The sequence below is a fragment of the Oreochromis aureus genome, linkage group 18 (genome assembly GCF_013358895.1).
Source record: "Oreochromis aureus strain Israel breed Guangdong linkage group 18, ZZ_aureus, whole genome shotgun sequence".
NCBI classification, from domain to species: domain Eukaryota; kingdom Metazoa; phylum Chordata; class Actinopteri; order Cichliformes; family Cichlidae; genus Oreochromis; species Oreochromis aureus.
This window is the reverse complement of record NC_052959.1, coordinates 14,882,643-14,899,276: the sequence shown is the minus strand read 5'-3', so window position 1 is coordinate 14,899,276 and position 16,634 is coordinate 14,882,643. Positions and strand designations below refer to the sequence as shown.

At 40.0% G+C, this 16,634-nt stretch overlaps 1 protein-coding gene across 2 annotated transcripts in view; it reads left to right on the top strand.

The window, feature by feature from the left end:
* gpc5c (glypican 5c) overlaps positions 1–16,634 on the top strand; it is a 103,209-nt gene continuing 86,575 nt past the window's right edge. For both annotated transcript variants that reach the window (XM_039601621.1, XM_039601620.1), the window contains exons 1-2: positions 1–526; positions 9,677–9,838. In XM_039601621.1, coding sequence (XP_039457555.1) covers positions 355–526; positions 9,677–9,838 — 334 coding nt within the window. In that variant the 5' untranslated portion in view covers positions 1–354. The remainder of the gene's footprint in view (positions 527–9,676; positions 9,839–16,634) is intronic.

Below are 16,634 nucleotides of genomic sequence, written 5' to 3'. Positions count from 1 at the left end.
GTGAGTTTCAGTAAGGGCACTTAGCTGAAGTAAAATGCAAGGGAGGGGAAAGTGCGCAAGGCTTTGGAAATAGGCATGCAGGCAGTAGACCAATGCAAAGTGTTAAGCGCGGGACACACAGGGTTTAGCCCACACCACTCTTCCTCTGTCCAGGAGAAGATCTCTACTGTGAGGCGGTCACACTCACCAATAATGTGAAAACCAGACGGAGAAGTTTGTCAGATGTTTAAACTAACCGTCGCTTCATTAGACACACGTACCGTCTTTTTTTTTTCTTCTTCCCAACCTTGTCACACAGTTTACAGTCAGGTTACAGTACGCTATCCACGAGGATACCTGGTGTGAGATGCGGCAATGTCCCGAGGAATATGCCCACGCGTAAACTCTGTCGGATGCTTTTGGATTTTGTCGCTGCTCACGTTTGCGGTGAAAGTGATCGACGTGGACACGTACAGCTGTCATGAAGTGAGGACCGCTTTCCAGCTGGTCGGGCTGATCAACCGGGTACCGGAGACACCTGTCACAGGTGAGCGAGTGGGTTTGGCACCCATGGCGAGGAGCACTTTGGCTGAAGCGTCTGATAGCTTTCCAGAAGCATTTTAGTCTTAAAACGAGTGAAGTCATAACAATAAAGCAAACACCATACTTAAAAGGTGTAGATGATGTCATGTTAAATCAGCCCAGGATTTGACTTTAATTAAAAATAAATAAATAAAAGTCCTTTAATGAATGGGCTCCTGATATCGATTACATTGCTCTTGTACTATGTGAATGTGGATCACTGTGAATGGCCTTATAAGAGTTAAAAGTTCACTGAGGTGAAAGAAGATATTGCATCTGTCTTGTTTTTAACATATTGGTCATATTAGATGGAGAATTTTTAAATTGTTTCGACCAGAGCATGTGTATATAATAATGCAATGGATTGCGTGTCCAGTTTCCTAGGATGATTTCTGTGATTTCTGTTCTAAACAGTGTAACATACTGACAAATCTGACATGATCTTAAAGTGAGTGAAGTCTGTCTGAACATGTTTGTCTGTTCTTTGAAGTCAAATATGTCCGTCATCTTGCAGTCTTGAGTTTGTGTTTTCTTTATAAATCATATCTCTCAGCTATTATGTACACATTTAAGCTATTCATATATGTGTGATATTAATTCGTCTAATATTATAGAATTTGCAGGTTCACATGCCATCCAGCTGAGACAGGGTTTGTGAGCTACAACAGATCGAGTGTGACGCAAATAGTATCATATGATGAGGACAGTGAAAATAGTGATTGATTTGAAATCTCGAGGTTTCTTTGCAGTTATTAAAGATTGACACACACAAACCTAGAGCATTTTATATGAATAATTTCTCTACATAGCTACAGCAATGCTTGGAAACTGTTTTAAAAGCCTTAAAGGTTTTGGGGTCTGTGCTTTCTTCCTGCGCACCAAAAAAAAAATAATAACAGAAAAACAAAAAGAGTTATTTTATGAGGGTAAACATCGGTTCAATATCTTTTCTTGGAGACATTTATAAACCAGTTTAAACATTAGTCCTGCTTTGGTAATTTTGCTGTTTTGGTAGTAACACTGTGATACTGGTGTCAGTTTTAAGATGGAGCAAATTAGTGGCCAGTGACTATATGCAGTCACTGGCCACTATATTAGTTACACTTTGCCTTCAAAAATGCCTTAATTATTCATAACACAGATTCAGCAAGTTGCTGAAACATTCCTCAGGGATTTTTTTAATTGTTTTAATGCTGATATGATAACATCACACAGTTGTCCCATCCATGATGAGAATCTCCTATTGTGCCACATCTCAAAGGTGCTCTAAGGGCTGAGATCTGGTAACTGTGGAGGCCATTTGAGTGCGGTGAACTCACTGGCACATTCCAGAAACCAGGTTGAGGTGATCTTAGCTTTGTGACATGTTGCATTTTACTATTGGACGCACATCATTACACCAACACCAGCCTAATATAAGGCTGATTTGATTTTACCAATTCTGACAGACTTCTGTTGTCTAATTTTGGTGGGCGTGGGTGAATTATAGCCTCAGTTTCCTTTACTTAGCTGGCAGGAGTGGCACCTGGTGTGATCTTCTGCTTCTGTGCTATGCTTTCAGATATGCTCTTCTCTTTATCTTGGTTGTAAACAGTGGTTATTTGAGTTGCCATTGCCTTCCTATCATTTTGAAGCAGTAGGGCCATTCTAATCCAGATAGCTGCCACACACTGGATCCTTTCTCTTTTTCAGACCTTTCTCTGTAAACCCCAGAGATGGTTGTGTGGGAAAATCCCAGTAGATCAGCAGTTTCTGAAATACTCAGTCCAGCCCATCTGGCACCAACAGCCATGCCACGTTCAAGTCACTTAAATCACCTTTCTTTCTCATTCGGATGCTCAGTTTGTCTTGACCATGCTTAAATACACAGAGTTGCAAAAGTGGCTGCTAAATGCATATATTTTAATTCAACAAAGCAGTCTCCTATGTTTAACAGTCATCAGTATGTCCTTTTCACTCTATTCTACTCTTTTTTTGTATGTGTTATGTTATTGGTATTGTTATTATTACTTAAACATTTGATGTATGTCTGCTGCATGAGGCATTTTTATCTTGTCATTGCAAAAATCAGTTATGTTATTTGACCAGAGGTGACCAATATTTGGCATTCAATGTCCGTATATTGCTGCAGGCCAGAATGCTCAGTGCAGTAGTCACATGCAGGTTGGTGGCAGCTTAAGTATCAACCAGTTAGAGTCTGCATGCTGTAACTGGGAGAAGTGCAACTGATAGCTGAGTGGTAAACATACCAAGAGGTGCATCCAAACCACTCGATATGTTTGTTTAGTAGGGTGTCACTATTAGCAACAGGGAATATTCCTTTGCAAGCAGTAGTTAGCGCTTAATGACAACGAAAGGGCCTTCCAAGCACGTCAGCAGTCTGAGACAAGACCTCTGTCACAACATTTTGCACGCTCAGCTTTTCAAAGAAGCTACATAAATATCTCATTCTGCCACCTGAGAATAAAAGATGTTATACAGCACGATGCGATGGTATGAAATGATCTTTCTTCTTAACTGTAAGAGTTTTATTTTTGCAGAATGAGGCAGTTGTAACTCCTTAGTCTGGACTATAAGTTAATAAAACATTGCTTTAGTTTCACTGTTGCATTTTGGGCTTGCAGCTTGTTTGTTTTCTTTTTTTCAGTGGTTGCAGTGGAGATACTTGTGAGCTACCACCAGCTCCTTGTTTACCAGCATTGATCCTTTTTCTTTGAGTGGGTGTTTTGGGTTAGATGCAGTCTTGTCTTCAAAGCGCTCACCAATGGATGTTTGGATGTCCATACCTTGGATGTTCAGTGGTTGCAGGTCTGGTTTTACTGGCATTGATCTGAGGTGTGAGTCAGTCCTCTGTACTCCTTGTCGTCCCCATCAGTGATGAAGCAGAGTCATCAGAGAACTTCTGCAGGAAGCACTGGGTGGAGTTGTGGAGTCTGCAGTGTAGATGGTGAAGTGCAGAAAGATGTTATACAGCACTATGCGATGGTATGAAATGGTCTTTCTTCTTAACTGTAAGATATTTTTGCAGAATGAGGCAGTTGTATGTGTGTAAAACATTGCTTTAGTCACTGTTGCACAATTATGCTACAGTCTGCTTCAGCTTCAGTTCTCAGATGAAACGCCAACAAAAGCAACGCTTGAAATTTGAAGTGGCAAGACTTCAGTGCTTTTCACAGTCTGATATTTGTTTTAGGATACAGTGCTGCATTTCATGTGTGGTGAACTGATTACTCACAAAGTGGCAGGAGTGTGGCAGCCAGAGGTCCGTCCAATTGAATGATCCTGTTTCAGATAGATGCACTTTACAGTAGAGATATTTTCTGCAGATTTGTTTAGTCTGTATTTCTTGTTTTCAAGGACAGCACAAGTGAATTAAGTTGTGGTGTAAGAAGGACTCATATTCTTTAATTATGAAATTAAAACTGCATTGATGAAGCAATAATTCTGTGTAAAACCCAAGTGAGTAATATAAGATGTAAGAACTGGCTGAATTAATTAAGGAGACTTTAAAAGAGCTTTGATGTTTCCAAATTTATATTAACACTAATATGACGTTTCATTACCAAACAATTTGGTTTTTAGACAATATTTATTCCCCTGGCTACAATTTATAGTGTAAAGGGGTGACTGTCTCAATGCTAGATTCATCATCAAGGGAACTTTGATAATCAGTGACATGAAGTTGCTTATCCTCTGATTTATGGCCACTTAGGTGCAGTGGTGGAGAGCCAAACACTCCATACTGTGATTACTACGGCATGCTGATATAACCCTTTTGGAGATAGATCATTTGGAAAGTAGACAGCAAGAAGTGCTGCTCGCAGACACATAACTTGATGAATTGGGTTCCTGGATAATTTCTTTAGATATGATCAAAGTATTTTACAGCTCAGTTAAAACCTTTTAAGCAAGCTATTTGATCAGGATTGTATGCGAACCACACTCACGTTTCCCTCCCATTTTCGTATCGCCACGCTAATTCACTGAGTCATTAACAACTGTTTTAGAGAGAAAGAGAAAGTGTCTTGTGTCTTTAATGCAAAAGGGTTGAGGTCGTGTTAATAGAAAGGCGAACGGGAACACAGTGTGTTATCACATGTCGCCACATCCTTAACCGTTTACAGTGTTAAAGGCTTTGGCAAGCTCTCAAAGTGCGCCACAGTCTTTGATTGGCTCTGGCTATGTTGATTCCTTTTTTAACTTGGCTTCTCTTACTGAAGCTGTGCACACATGGAGCACACCTACTCCATACAGACTTTATTGAGCACTAGTCCATTTTCTGTCTGGCAGTTTCTCAACCATTTTTTTCCCCAAAGTGGAATGAAAATCAAACAAATAACAACATAAAAAACCCAGAATCTCCAGTTTCTTAAAACTGAGGATGTAAAATCATAAAAATAAAATAAAAATCTTGCATGGTCTTTGATCTCTTTACTTAGATACTCCAGCCAGTGCTGTCCAGACTGAAGGTGAGATTACCCTGTCTGAGTAGGTTTTCACATAGAATCTCTTATTGGATTTCAGTCTGAGCCAGTCTTGTGTTTCAGATGATTGTGGTCTACGTTACCCTCCTGGCTCACTTATGTGGTGGGAGAAAATGTGATTTTATGATCTCATTTTATCTACCTCTCAAACATAACCATGTACAGTAGTGTGTAAAGTCTCAAGCCACCTCACATTTCTTTATATTTTCCTAGGAAAATGGAAAATAAATAGAGTGATTTATTGAAACATCTGCGGATATGCGTGGAAATATAGTATATAAGGCAACAAGAAAGTTTTTGCAATTGCAACAAGCTTGAATATCAGTATTTAATATGTATCAACTACTTGATATTGATCAACATAAAAAAAACAAGCATGTCCATCTGATATTATGCTGCTTCATCAGGTTGGATCTGTTTGCCTGCCAGCCTAACATCTCTCTTTCTGCTCTGTCTGTGCCCTTTAGTGTGGTTTTAGACTCTGTGCCAATCACTGTAGGCTGTTCCAGATTGGGATATGGGAAAGTTAAACATTCCATTTGAGTTTCAAGGTAGTCCAAAAATTCAGGTGTGTGGCAGAGACCCTTTTGAAATGTGTTTTGGTTCAACATGGCCTATCCAAAGCATCACAAATCTGTATAGAGCAAATATCCTGAAAGTTCAGTGGATCTTGGGATTTCAAAGGGAACTAACTTCCTGAGGCAGGAGAAGGGTAACTGCATTAATTACTCACTTTCTAACAAAGTTATTCTTGTTCTCAGAAAAATATTAGAAAAAAACAGCAGTATCAGGAAACCACAAATCACCTGCTCATTAGTGCATACCAAATCCAAACAACATTTCCATACCATACTGAGGCGATGTGAGCTACCTATGAATAAATTAGTACCAGAGTTGGTGCATGTATTTTTGAAAAGTGCAGCATATCTTCTTCTTCTAAGCATTATACTGTAGAAAACTCAAATGTGATACTTCAGTATTACATAGGCGTGGCATGTGAACAGTGGTAAACAGCAGTAGAGTTTTTTCACTCAGATGTTTTGGCTTGTTCAATGAAGGGCGCTGAGATGTTGCTGAAGGGATCATGACTAACAAGTCAAGACCCCTGAGCCATGTCATTAATGGTAAATTACCCCAGAGGTATTTGTCATCTGAGGACAATTAAGGGGATTAGAAATCAAAGTTGACGTCTAGAGGGGTGTGTTAAAGTTCAGCCAGGCAGAATGAGCAGTATGTAGATTAGGCACTAATTACAGAGCTCAGTATAATGGCCAATTGGATTGCGTGTAGAATCAAATAAAAAAATACCTACCTTCAACTTGTAGACCATGTACAAAGAAAATCTTGCTGTATTTCTGCACCATAGTATTCTGTGCATGTTTTTTATATAACATTCTGATTGCCTGGAAAGGTTGGTATGAGAGTTTATCAGTTCTTGTAGATTTTCAATATGCAATTAATCAATGAATTAATTAATTTTTGGGTGGAGTGGAGGTATTAGAGTGGTGTATAGTTTGGAGAGGCTGGCACTAACAAAAAGACAGGAAGCTAAGCTGGAAGAGGCAGAGTGCTTTATTGAAACATGTGCAAACATATGTGGAAATACAGTATATAAGGCAAAAAAACAGAGTCGCCAGGTAGGGGGTTCGTGGAAGTCAAACATGCAGAGGTTGACAGAGGAAGATGATAGGTATAGGGTGAGGTGGAGGCAGATGATGTGCTGTGAAAGAAGTTTTTCCAGCACCCCTGCAATGTCTTTTTGATGGTACAAAGACAATCATCTGTACATAAGTATTCATTTTCATTAATAAAAAATGTATTTGTACTTACAAGGGCATAACAGTTGAAAAGGGATCACTGGTAAGTAATCAAGGATTGGAGTCACTGATTTGCAAAAGTTTGGGTAAGGAATTAAAAAAGTAGCACTTAATTAGACAGAATCAGCATCATGAAGATGAACAAAGATTGCAAACTCATAACAAGGTTACAAAAAATTAACAATTACATAATGAATGTCTAGAACTCTAGGGTATATCAAAGTTCTGTTTGTGGGCAAGTCAGTACTGAGTGACCACCACAATACTTGTGTAAAGCTGCGAGCCGTGGCTGAGATCGCAGCTCCTTCATTTAAAGTTGAAAGCCTGGAATTCAATCAAATTTGGGTTATCTGATTCAAAATGCACTGTGATGACGTAGAGCCAAATGACAAAACATTATGTATAGATGTGATTTTATGCGGGAATGCCTTAAAGGCAATAGTGTTGACACTGTGCAACATATGAATCCTTCCACCTGAAGGTTTGAGGCATGACTGGAAAATTGCTGTTGAGTCAACATCCTCGAGCACTTTGACAGAGCTGAGTAGTTTGCCAAGTATAATGAGGGAAATTTACTATCGTTGCTATCAACTGTTGCTTTTGCCGAATGTACCCTTTTGTTTTTTGACTTTGCAGAAGTTTTCATTCACGAAAACACTGAGCAGCCTTTTAAGACCCATGTTACATTCAAGTGACTTAATGTGAACCAGTCATGCAGCAATGAAAGACAGAAATAGGATGGGTTTTAAAGATTTGTATGTTGGCTATACTGCAATTACAAATGCATTATGGTTAAAACATTTTCACAAAGAAGATGAAAATTGATACATACAGTACAATATGTCCTGTATTGTAGACTTCAGTGAGTCTTGGGCCTGCGTTCACAGGTTCCATACTTCTCCTTCATGTAGAAAGCACCAAATAAATATTCTAAAAGATAAAAAAGAACAAATTCAGGAGTTGTTTGCTACAACAGGGAGGAAAAGCAGTGGCATGGGCTGATTGCAGAAAATGGCTCAGTATATTTGGGACACAGTCAGCCTGTCCTGTCTGCTGCGGTGGCTTTAAGAGCCAAAGTCTTCCTGAGTATCACTTACTCCACACAGTTACGCGCAGTGGACGGAGAAGCCAGGCTGAATTCCACTATGAGTCCCTGGATATTACTTTCATATCACAGATAACACGCAAACACAAAAGAGGGAAGGAGCCAGCCAGTGAATTGAGCAGGGTCAGGGACAGAAGAGGAGAGAGGACATGCACCACATATAGGGAAATCTTAGCCTAAAAATAGAGCAAAAACAATACTTTGTCCTTTCAGAAATCTTTTAAAAAAAACTTGATGTATTTTTAATGTCAAATAAGCATAAATTAAGCACTAAAATTGTTATTGGAGGTTTTTATAACAGGATCAAACGCTACAAACGTTTGTGAAGCACTTCTAAAACTAACAGTTTGAGCTTTTTTTTGCATGTCATTTGTTTTATGACTCAACTGTTTGTCCACGCTAAAGAGGTCCGAACTGGGTGTAGATTTTAAAATCTATACAGTGACTGATCTATTTAATCCAAAGTGTATGAAAAGAACAAACGAGTTAACTCTTTGGCACATGCCTGCTCTGCTTCTTAAAGATTGTTTACTGTAGTAGTTGCTGTTACTGGATTGTTCTTAACTTTTTCATCCTCAGAAAGTTCATGACTTTTGTCCAGTGGAGGATGTCAGCTTTAAGTCAATCACTGTTGGAAGATGGGATGTGTATGTTTAAATTATCCCTCTGCAAACAAATAAATGTTCGATCAATTTGGGTCTGTTTACCCAATTTGATCTTTATATGGAGCATTTTGATTTGATTTGGGCTCTTAAAGTGATTAGAATCTCAATATTAGGCTCCATGTAATAATAGCCAGGGCCAATATAGAAGGAGTGGACTGCTACAGAGATAGAGATAATGAGCTGTAAGGGGCAGGACGGCCAGTTATGACTTCACTCATCTGGCTCTGAGATGGGAACAAATGGAGCCTCACTGGGTAATTAAGAGACACCCAGGCCTCACAAGGATATGCCAGGCAAATGGGGGTGAGGGAGGGAGGGAGGGAGGAGAAGGGAAAGAGGGATTCAGAATGAAACCCTATTGTGTTTCATGGCGGGATTTGGACAGTGAGGCACTGGTCTTGTGGTCTCTCCTTAGGCCATGCTTTAGGCTCTGGTTACAACACCTGCCTCCAGCCACTCCTGTTCAGCCCTTCCCCCAGTAAAATGAGTTATCATACCAGACTTATACATTATGAAAATGGAAAATGAGCATGTGCATTTGTGCAAATGTGGGAAAGGACAGTTTCAGTGACATTGTAATTGCATTTATAAAGTATAAAAAGCACTGGTCAGAAGTAGGTAACACTGGTAGATTACTACTGTACAAATTTCTAGCTGAACTAAAATATGTGTTTGTGATTAAATTGTTCTTTTTTATTGTATTAGCTGATGAACTGGAGTATTGTGATTAGCAGGAGCTTTTTTATAGATGTGATTTCCCACTGTTGTTGCTTGTATTTGTGTGTGTGCTTGTGTGTAAACCTTTGGGTGTTTGCATCGCACCATGTTTGCATGTACATCCTGATATGACTGATGTGCTCAGTCACATCAAATTGAGACAACAATATATTTAAGAGGAAAGTATTATGGCAGGAAACATGGATGAGGACTTTCACTTCCTCTCATCTGGCTCTTCTGTCTGTTAACGTTATAGCTTGTCTAAATTTGGATTGACCAGAAAAAGAGAACAGCAACTAAACTAAACCTGTTTTTTTACTTTCTTAGATGCAGATCTGTTGTTTTGTAAGCACCAAGGCCCATCCTGCTGCACCCGGAAGATGGAGGCGAGCTACCAGTTTGCTGTAAAACGGGACACTCTCCATAGCGTTCAGGTCTACACCCTTGAGATTAAGCATGTGATTGCTTTCCATGTCGATGCCTTCCAGGGTAAGTTCATATACAATGGGGGTCAAGCTAGGATTGAATTGACCTGAAACTGTGTTTTATGTATAGTATAATTATTCAGCGTGTTGGTAAGTTGTTATGCTTCACCTGTGTATGACATACCTGCAGCACACTGTACCTGCCACTGCATGGGACTGATAGCCCAGAGGGGCTGGCTTCTGCAAAGAATCAAGCTATAAAAGTTGACCCAGCTTTTGTTGACCTGTAACTGAACTTTATTTCCTTTACTAGAATCCAGATTAAACAATAAAATAAGCAAATATCTAGGTTTATTTGCTTGTTTCCAGGCAAGAATATTTATTTGTAAGATTTCACTCAGATTCCCAGGACCTTGGTAACTGGCGTGCAGGCAAGTGTAACTGAGGAAATGGGCATGGTCCCACTTCTTCTGTGGGTTTGGCAGCAGCAGAAATATGAAGCAGGATCACTGAGGGTAGACGGGAAAAGAGGGTATGGAGGTCTTTTTCTTAGCCTCTAGTGTTTTGTGGAAGATGGTCTGCTTCAGATCGGTCCAATCCTGCTCCTGGGACAGTAAAACAATGACTGCAGTCCTTGGAAAAAGAAATTATAGTAGTTTCGAGGTAGGCTGAAACAATCCTTGAAAGTAATAGTTCTTTTTGCTTTTGTTCTTTATTTATTTATATAATCTTTGATATAAAAAATCTTTGCTGTAGATAAAAGCCTATCTTGCAAGTTAAAGGTCTTTGTGCTACACACAACTAAGTCAAGCACCAGTGCGCCAAGTTTGCCCTCCCTCCTCCACTAATTGCAGTGTCATTTAAATAAAAAAAACAAATCTAAAACAGACCAAGTTTTTCCTCCAGTACAATGCCACTCGGTAGGAAACATGCCTCGGATGCTTTAGTGCTACAGGAATTTTAGTACCATGCAATTAGTTTTATATGGCCACAAACTGCTTTGATGCAGCATTGGCCAGATTTTTGATACAAAGGAAGCAAGAAACACTGCTGGTCTTGGTGTCTAATATGAAATAATGGAGTAATAACGGGTAATGCAACAGTCCTGCACATCGATGCCATGGAAATTACTGCTCACGTTTAACTCATGTATGTCATCTGGAAAGTGTATACTCATGTCACATAATGTTTCTTGAACTAAAATGAAAGCTATGTGAAATTCCACTGCTTTAACACAAAGCATTTTTATAGGTGTTTAAACGTTTCTAGAGATAAGCTCCTCTTACAGCATGCTCATAAACCAATTAAGTGAAATAGCTGTGTTTGTCCTTTTCAGGGTTGTTATTATTCTTCCCTCCTTACCTCATGTCTGAGCCTTCCTCGTGAATGAAGATCAGGTGTTCAACATATCCAGAAAAGGCCAAGATGGAAAATAACAATGGAATAACAATAGAAACTGGATGGTGCCGAAAATGATGATGTCACTAGGCTTTAATTTTTAAGGCCTTCTAAGGACAGTCTCTGAGCTGTCTGGGTGCCTGTAGTGGAATGTGAAGTAGCCAGTGCCTTATATACTAAAGTAACAAGAATATGAATTCGTCTGATAACATTGGTGCTGTTATTTAAACTCTAAATGATAGGAAATTGTTTGTGGATCACCTTTTCCTTCTACTTCTTTTTGTTTGCTCTCAGCTTATATTCAGGTGTGTGCAGCAAATCTCACAACGGGTGCAGTGTCTGAGTGTTTTTGTACACTGTTGTTCGTATTATTTGAACTCAAAGCTCTCATGCTGATTGGTAAGGTTAGCCAAAAGGATATGCACACTGGAAGTTACATGGGGGTGTGTGAGGAGTGTGTCTGCGTGTATATGTGCTTTCGTTGGACATCGTTTGTTTTGACAGCCTTAAATTTCCTACTGTGCTTTGTCTTATGTGGGAGTTGCCATGTCATGAGTATGACCCCCTAAATGCAGACCACATGTGCGCTTGTGTTCCTGTAAAAATGTGAATAAACAGGTTTGCTTGCTAGCTTCAAAATCTTGAAAATATACAAATAACCTTAGCTATAGTTCTTCCACCTTATCATACCAGTGTCCTGCCCTAAAACCCACAGCCAGGTTATTCATTTTCAGGCATCAGCCTCTCTCTTCCTTATCATTCATTCTTCCTAACATTAAACCTCCCACAGGATCCTCACAGATACACCTAGGTCAGCTCACTGGTCTCCCTCTCTCAACCATAGCACAAACAGGCTCTCCTAATCCATGTCATAGCTGATAAGGAATGGTCATTGGGCACTGATGGTTGGTAGGTGTCAACCACAGAGCCCGGTCTAAGCTCGGTCAGCTTAAAATTGCCATCAAGGGCTTTCGGCTGTCACCCTGCCATAGCCAATCAGATCTGGCGTGATCTCGCTTGGAAACTTTTCTGTGGCCTAATGTTTTCTTGCTTGTAAGGATTCTTACTAGGATTTTAGTAGATTCTTGTTCAGGGAACTCTTGTTTGCAAGCTGTTGAACAGGAAAATAAATTTCATGTGTTTGTTTGTCTGTGTGTGTGGTGTCTGCGTGTGTGTGAGAGTGTGAACGACAGGTGGGAATGATGAGCAAGAGAGTAGGTATCTGGGTATATAGTCACGGGGCTGGGATTGCAGATGTCAGGAAAATGCTGACACTTTTGATCACTAGTGACATCGATATGAGAGGGGGGCCTGACTCACAGCTAAAGGCCATTAATGTTTGTGTAATATAGAAATTTTGAACATGTGTACATTACATGTGCAGGATATTGTGTGTCTGTGTGGGAGGATATACATATGCACCAAAGACATGTAAGCATGTACAATATTTACCACCTTCACTAGACACTGTGGCCACCTCGAGGCTCAAGTTGTCCTCACAAGACTTGACAAATACTTTTTCAGAGAAATGTACTCTCTTGGCTTAAATATCATACAAAGTGAGTGCACTACATTTGAAACTTTGCAGTACGTGCCCTTTGAGGACAAGGAGTTAATTTGAGAAAGAGTGACAGGGACTGAAAACCACGCCATATAAAGAACGATTACTTTTCTCACTGAGGTGGCATAATTAGCTGATCCTTGTTTCATCATCCAGGAATTCTCCAGACGCCTTGTCCTGGCAGGCTATGCTTCTGTGTGTGTGTGTGTGTGTATTTCTGTACATGAATTTCAGACCCAATGTGATCAAAAACCACAATCGAAGACTTGAAGATACTTGAAGGCCTCGGCTTTTAAAGGCAGAATGCAGAATAAGAAGACAAACTAATGGGGAGAATAGATAATGGTAATGCACGATAATAAGTGAGTCACTGTGAGATTGTTTGTCTGCCCAGGTGGCTTAGTTCTGCCTACAGTAATTGTCCCCCTGCCTTTTGGGAATTTACAGCTCTTCTAATTGCCTTTTTAGACAGTAGTTTCCATGTTAGTTGCTCTTTGCACTCACAACCCCATGCCTCTCATTTCCTCTCTTTCAGCACTGACAGGCAAACAAGAATACCTAGCCTGAAGCATTTTAGTTTAATTAAAAAGTTTGCTTAATGCTTTCTTTATTTTAACTGTCAGAATCATCCTGGGTGGCCCACACAACGCAGCCTTTGTTGAGCCAACAAGTTCATTTATTACATGTATTTGATTTGATTTATTGCTTTTGCATATGATAGGAAGAGTGAGTCACTTGACTGCTACATCCTGTTTTCAAGCATCGTTTATCCATCAGATTCAGGTCCCTCTATCTTTATTGCAATCTCTGGATTTGTCTGCAATGTCTTTCACTAATTTTATCCCGTCCTCTCTCACATCATCATTTTTGTTCTCTCACTTCACGTCTCTGCAGATGTTTTGACCGACAGGGTTATTGCTCTAGAGGCTGACGTTTGGACACAGGATGACATTGCTCGGCACTATGAGCTCATGCTCAAATTAGGGAGGATATCCGGAATTGGTCCCTACATGTCTCATTTAGTCTACAGGGTGGAGGGAAACTGTGTTTATGGACTTAATATTGGAGCAAATGCATTGTGTCTTTCGAAGTGCGTGTGTACTAAGCATGTTTCTATTGCAATGCCTTTCTAGCCTCCTGAGTAAACATGACACATGAGGACAGGATGCAAGAAGGATGCTTTCAGAGTTTGGAGAACTCGGCCTCACTGGGGAAAAGTGGGAAATAACAAAAGGAAAAGAGGGAGGAGCAAGGGAGAAGGTCAACGTGCCATAAAGTCTTGAAGTCGGGCTCAGATCTGTCCTAATTACCTCTGCTTTTCATTTGCCCTTCTCACCTCATGAATGTGTGAGAACCCAGAGAACAGGGACTGGGGCCTTGAAAGTGAGCAGAGAGAAATAAGATGAAGGGAGGGCTTGTTGCTAAAGGAAGGAGCACAGTGAAGTGTGCACAGGTGTGTTTGAATGTGCTTCTGTCAGGTGTCTTTGCATTGTGAGTGAACAGGCTTTTTCTCTGTAGAGTCACTACATGCTGCTCTTGACAACTTTCCTTTTTTATCTTCCCGGGTGTCTCTCTCCTTCTCTCTCTCTCTTTCTGTGAACCATGCTTTGTCAGCATTGGTTGCTTAACAAGAGCATGCTGGGCCCAAGTGGGCAGCGGGCCAATATCTTGAACTTGCTGGCTGGCATGTGTGCTGCAGAGCGCTCTCATGTCTTAAAGATAACATGGCTGCCAACAGTGCACTCTGCAAAATAGAACCATAACCATAAACATATCTCTGTTCTCCGCTGTCTTATTTAATCCAAAAGTCTTCTTTTGTTTTTCTTCATTAGCCACCATCTTCCTCAGCAAGCACGCATGCATCACAATATTAGATTGAATGCCTAAGCAAATACCATAGCGGTCTAGATATCTGTCTAGCCTTGTGCCAAGTTCTATTGCAATGATTAGAAGGAACCTTTGATAAATATCCAATTTTTTTCCCTCCTCACAAATTATTTTCTGAGGCTGCTTGATAAATACTGTTTCCTACATTCCTGTTAGAAATAGTGGTGAGACTACTGTTGGTGGGACTAGGAGCACAATAAGCATCACACTCAGGAAATTTCTTGATAATAAGACAAAGTCATATTTCCCAGTCCTTGTTTCCAGTCGTAGGCAGTTTGGCTTTTCTGGAACAGATTCTGTCTGTCTGGCTGATAGGATTCATACTCTGCTGCTGATAGGTTCAGCCTGGCTTTTTCTTATGTTATTTTCTTATGTCTCACTGTGCTGCACTCATGCTTCACTGGCTGATCTGTGCGTGTGTGTGTGTGTGTGTGTGAGAGAGAGATGTATATGTAGTTTCTTTCAGATATGGGATAACTCACATTGTTGAGGTGACAGCTGAGGTATAGGTCACTTCTATGTTACGTTTCTCATGACTTCATTCAGACATAATCAAAGTGACAGAGTGGACCGTACTGTGGCATCTGATGCTGTGATGGTCAAGGTTGTGGAGAAAAGAAGAGACATCCTGCTTAGTATTTTTTTGAAGACCTTAGTCTGAGACCCACGAGTTACCTTCCACATTGCCATCTGTGTAGCCTGTTTGCTTTTTCATAAATCCTGTCTTCATAAACTCTCTTCACATTAATTCATACCACCTCTCTTTTATTAAGTCACTGTCCATCTCAGCCAAAAGCCTCCAGAGTTCCTAAGTAACTGTTGAGCTATTGAGGAATTTTGGGTGTGGGGTCATTTTGGGTGTGCACGGCCTACATGTCTACACTAAAAACAATATTTATGCCCAAAATGTGTACTTTAAGTAGTTTGATTCAATGCAAATTTTCCATGTAATTTTGCAACATTAATACAGTACAAAATGTTAAATTTAACGGGATAGGTTAAATGAAACACGATTGATTAGTATTCATTCAGTTTATACTCAGCATATTTCACTCAATGATTAATTATTTGAATAAATAAACCTTTGATTTTATATATTTCAGCTACATTTTACCGAGAATTATCGCTTCATGTTTATAAGGGCCAAGAATCATTTTTTGAATGCATCTGTTAATGTAACTGCTTGTACAGTGATTGCTAAATGTTACTAGATGTGACCTAGTAAGGTTGCTTGCACAAAGCTTAGTCTTGCTACTTGCTTATGTAGATGTATGTACATGTGTCCTTACACAGGAGCTGTCAGTCAAAATGTTTTTGAGAAAATGCCTCATAACCAGAACCCTTACCACAGAGGTTTAATATCTCCAAGGATGAGGAGATATTGTTGAGGGAGATTAATGTGGATTTGACCATAATAAGGTCATGCTGAGGCACATAAGGGGATATTGGTGAGCTTGGGGAAATGACGTGTTGTACTTTGCAAATTGGCCAGACTTCCTGAGAAGGAGAGCTGTTTTCAGCCAGTACCTGTGGGAGACCAGTGCATGTGTTTAATGTATGCTTTTAATGAATAAGTGGATCAACACTGCGATCAGCATATGCCTCTGTTGTATGACTCACATGTTTGTTTCAGCCCAAATTTGGTTGGAATTAGCTGTCTTTCTCTTGTGTCTCTTTACCAGCTGAGTGTGGGAATGATCTAGCAGATCACTTCCACATTCGAGTCAAGTCATTTTGCTCATTACACCCTGTCATAGACACTCCTCTGCTTCTTCTGTTTCCTTTTTGCCTCTGTGGCTTCTTTGTACCATTAACGAGTCCCCACAGTGGGATTTATTCACTAATTCCCAGGTCATTCATCCATTGTATTAGGGGAGGAGTTGCAGTAAATGATGAAAATGGTCTTCTGACTCTTTCCAGCTGTGTCCTCTTTATATGATCTGTGATAGATCGTATCTGCTGTATTGTAGGCCAAGATGAGCAAAGGTTTTACACAGGTTTAAGCCTTTAAGTC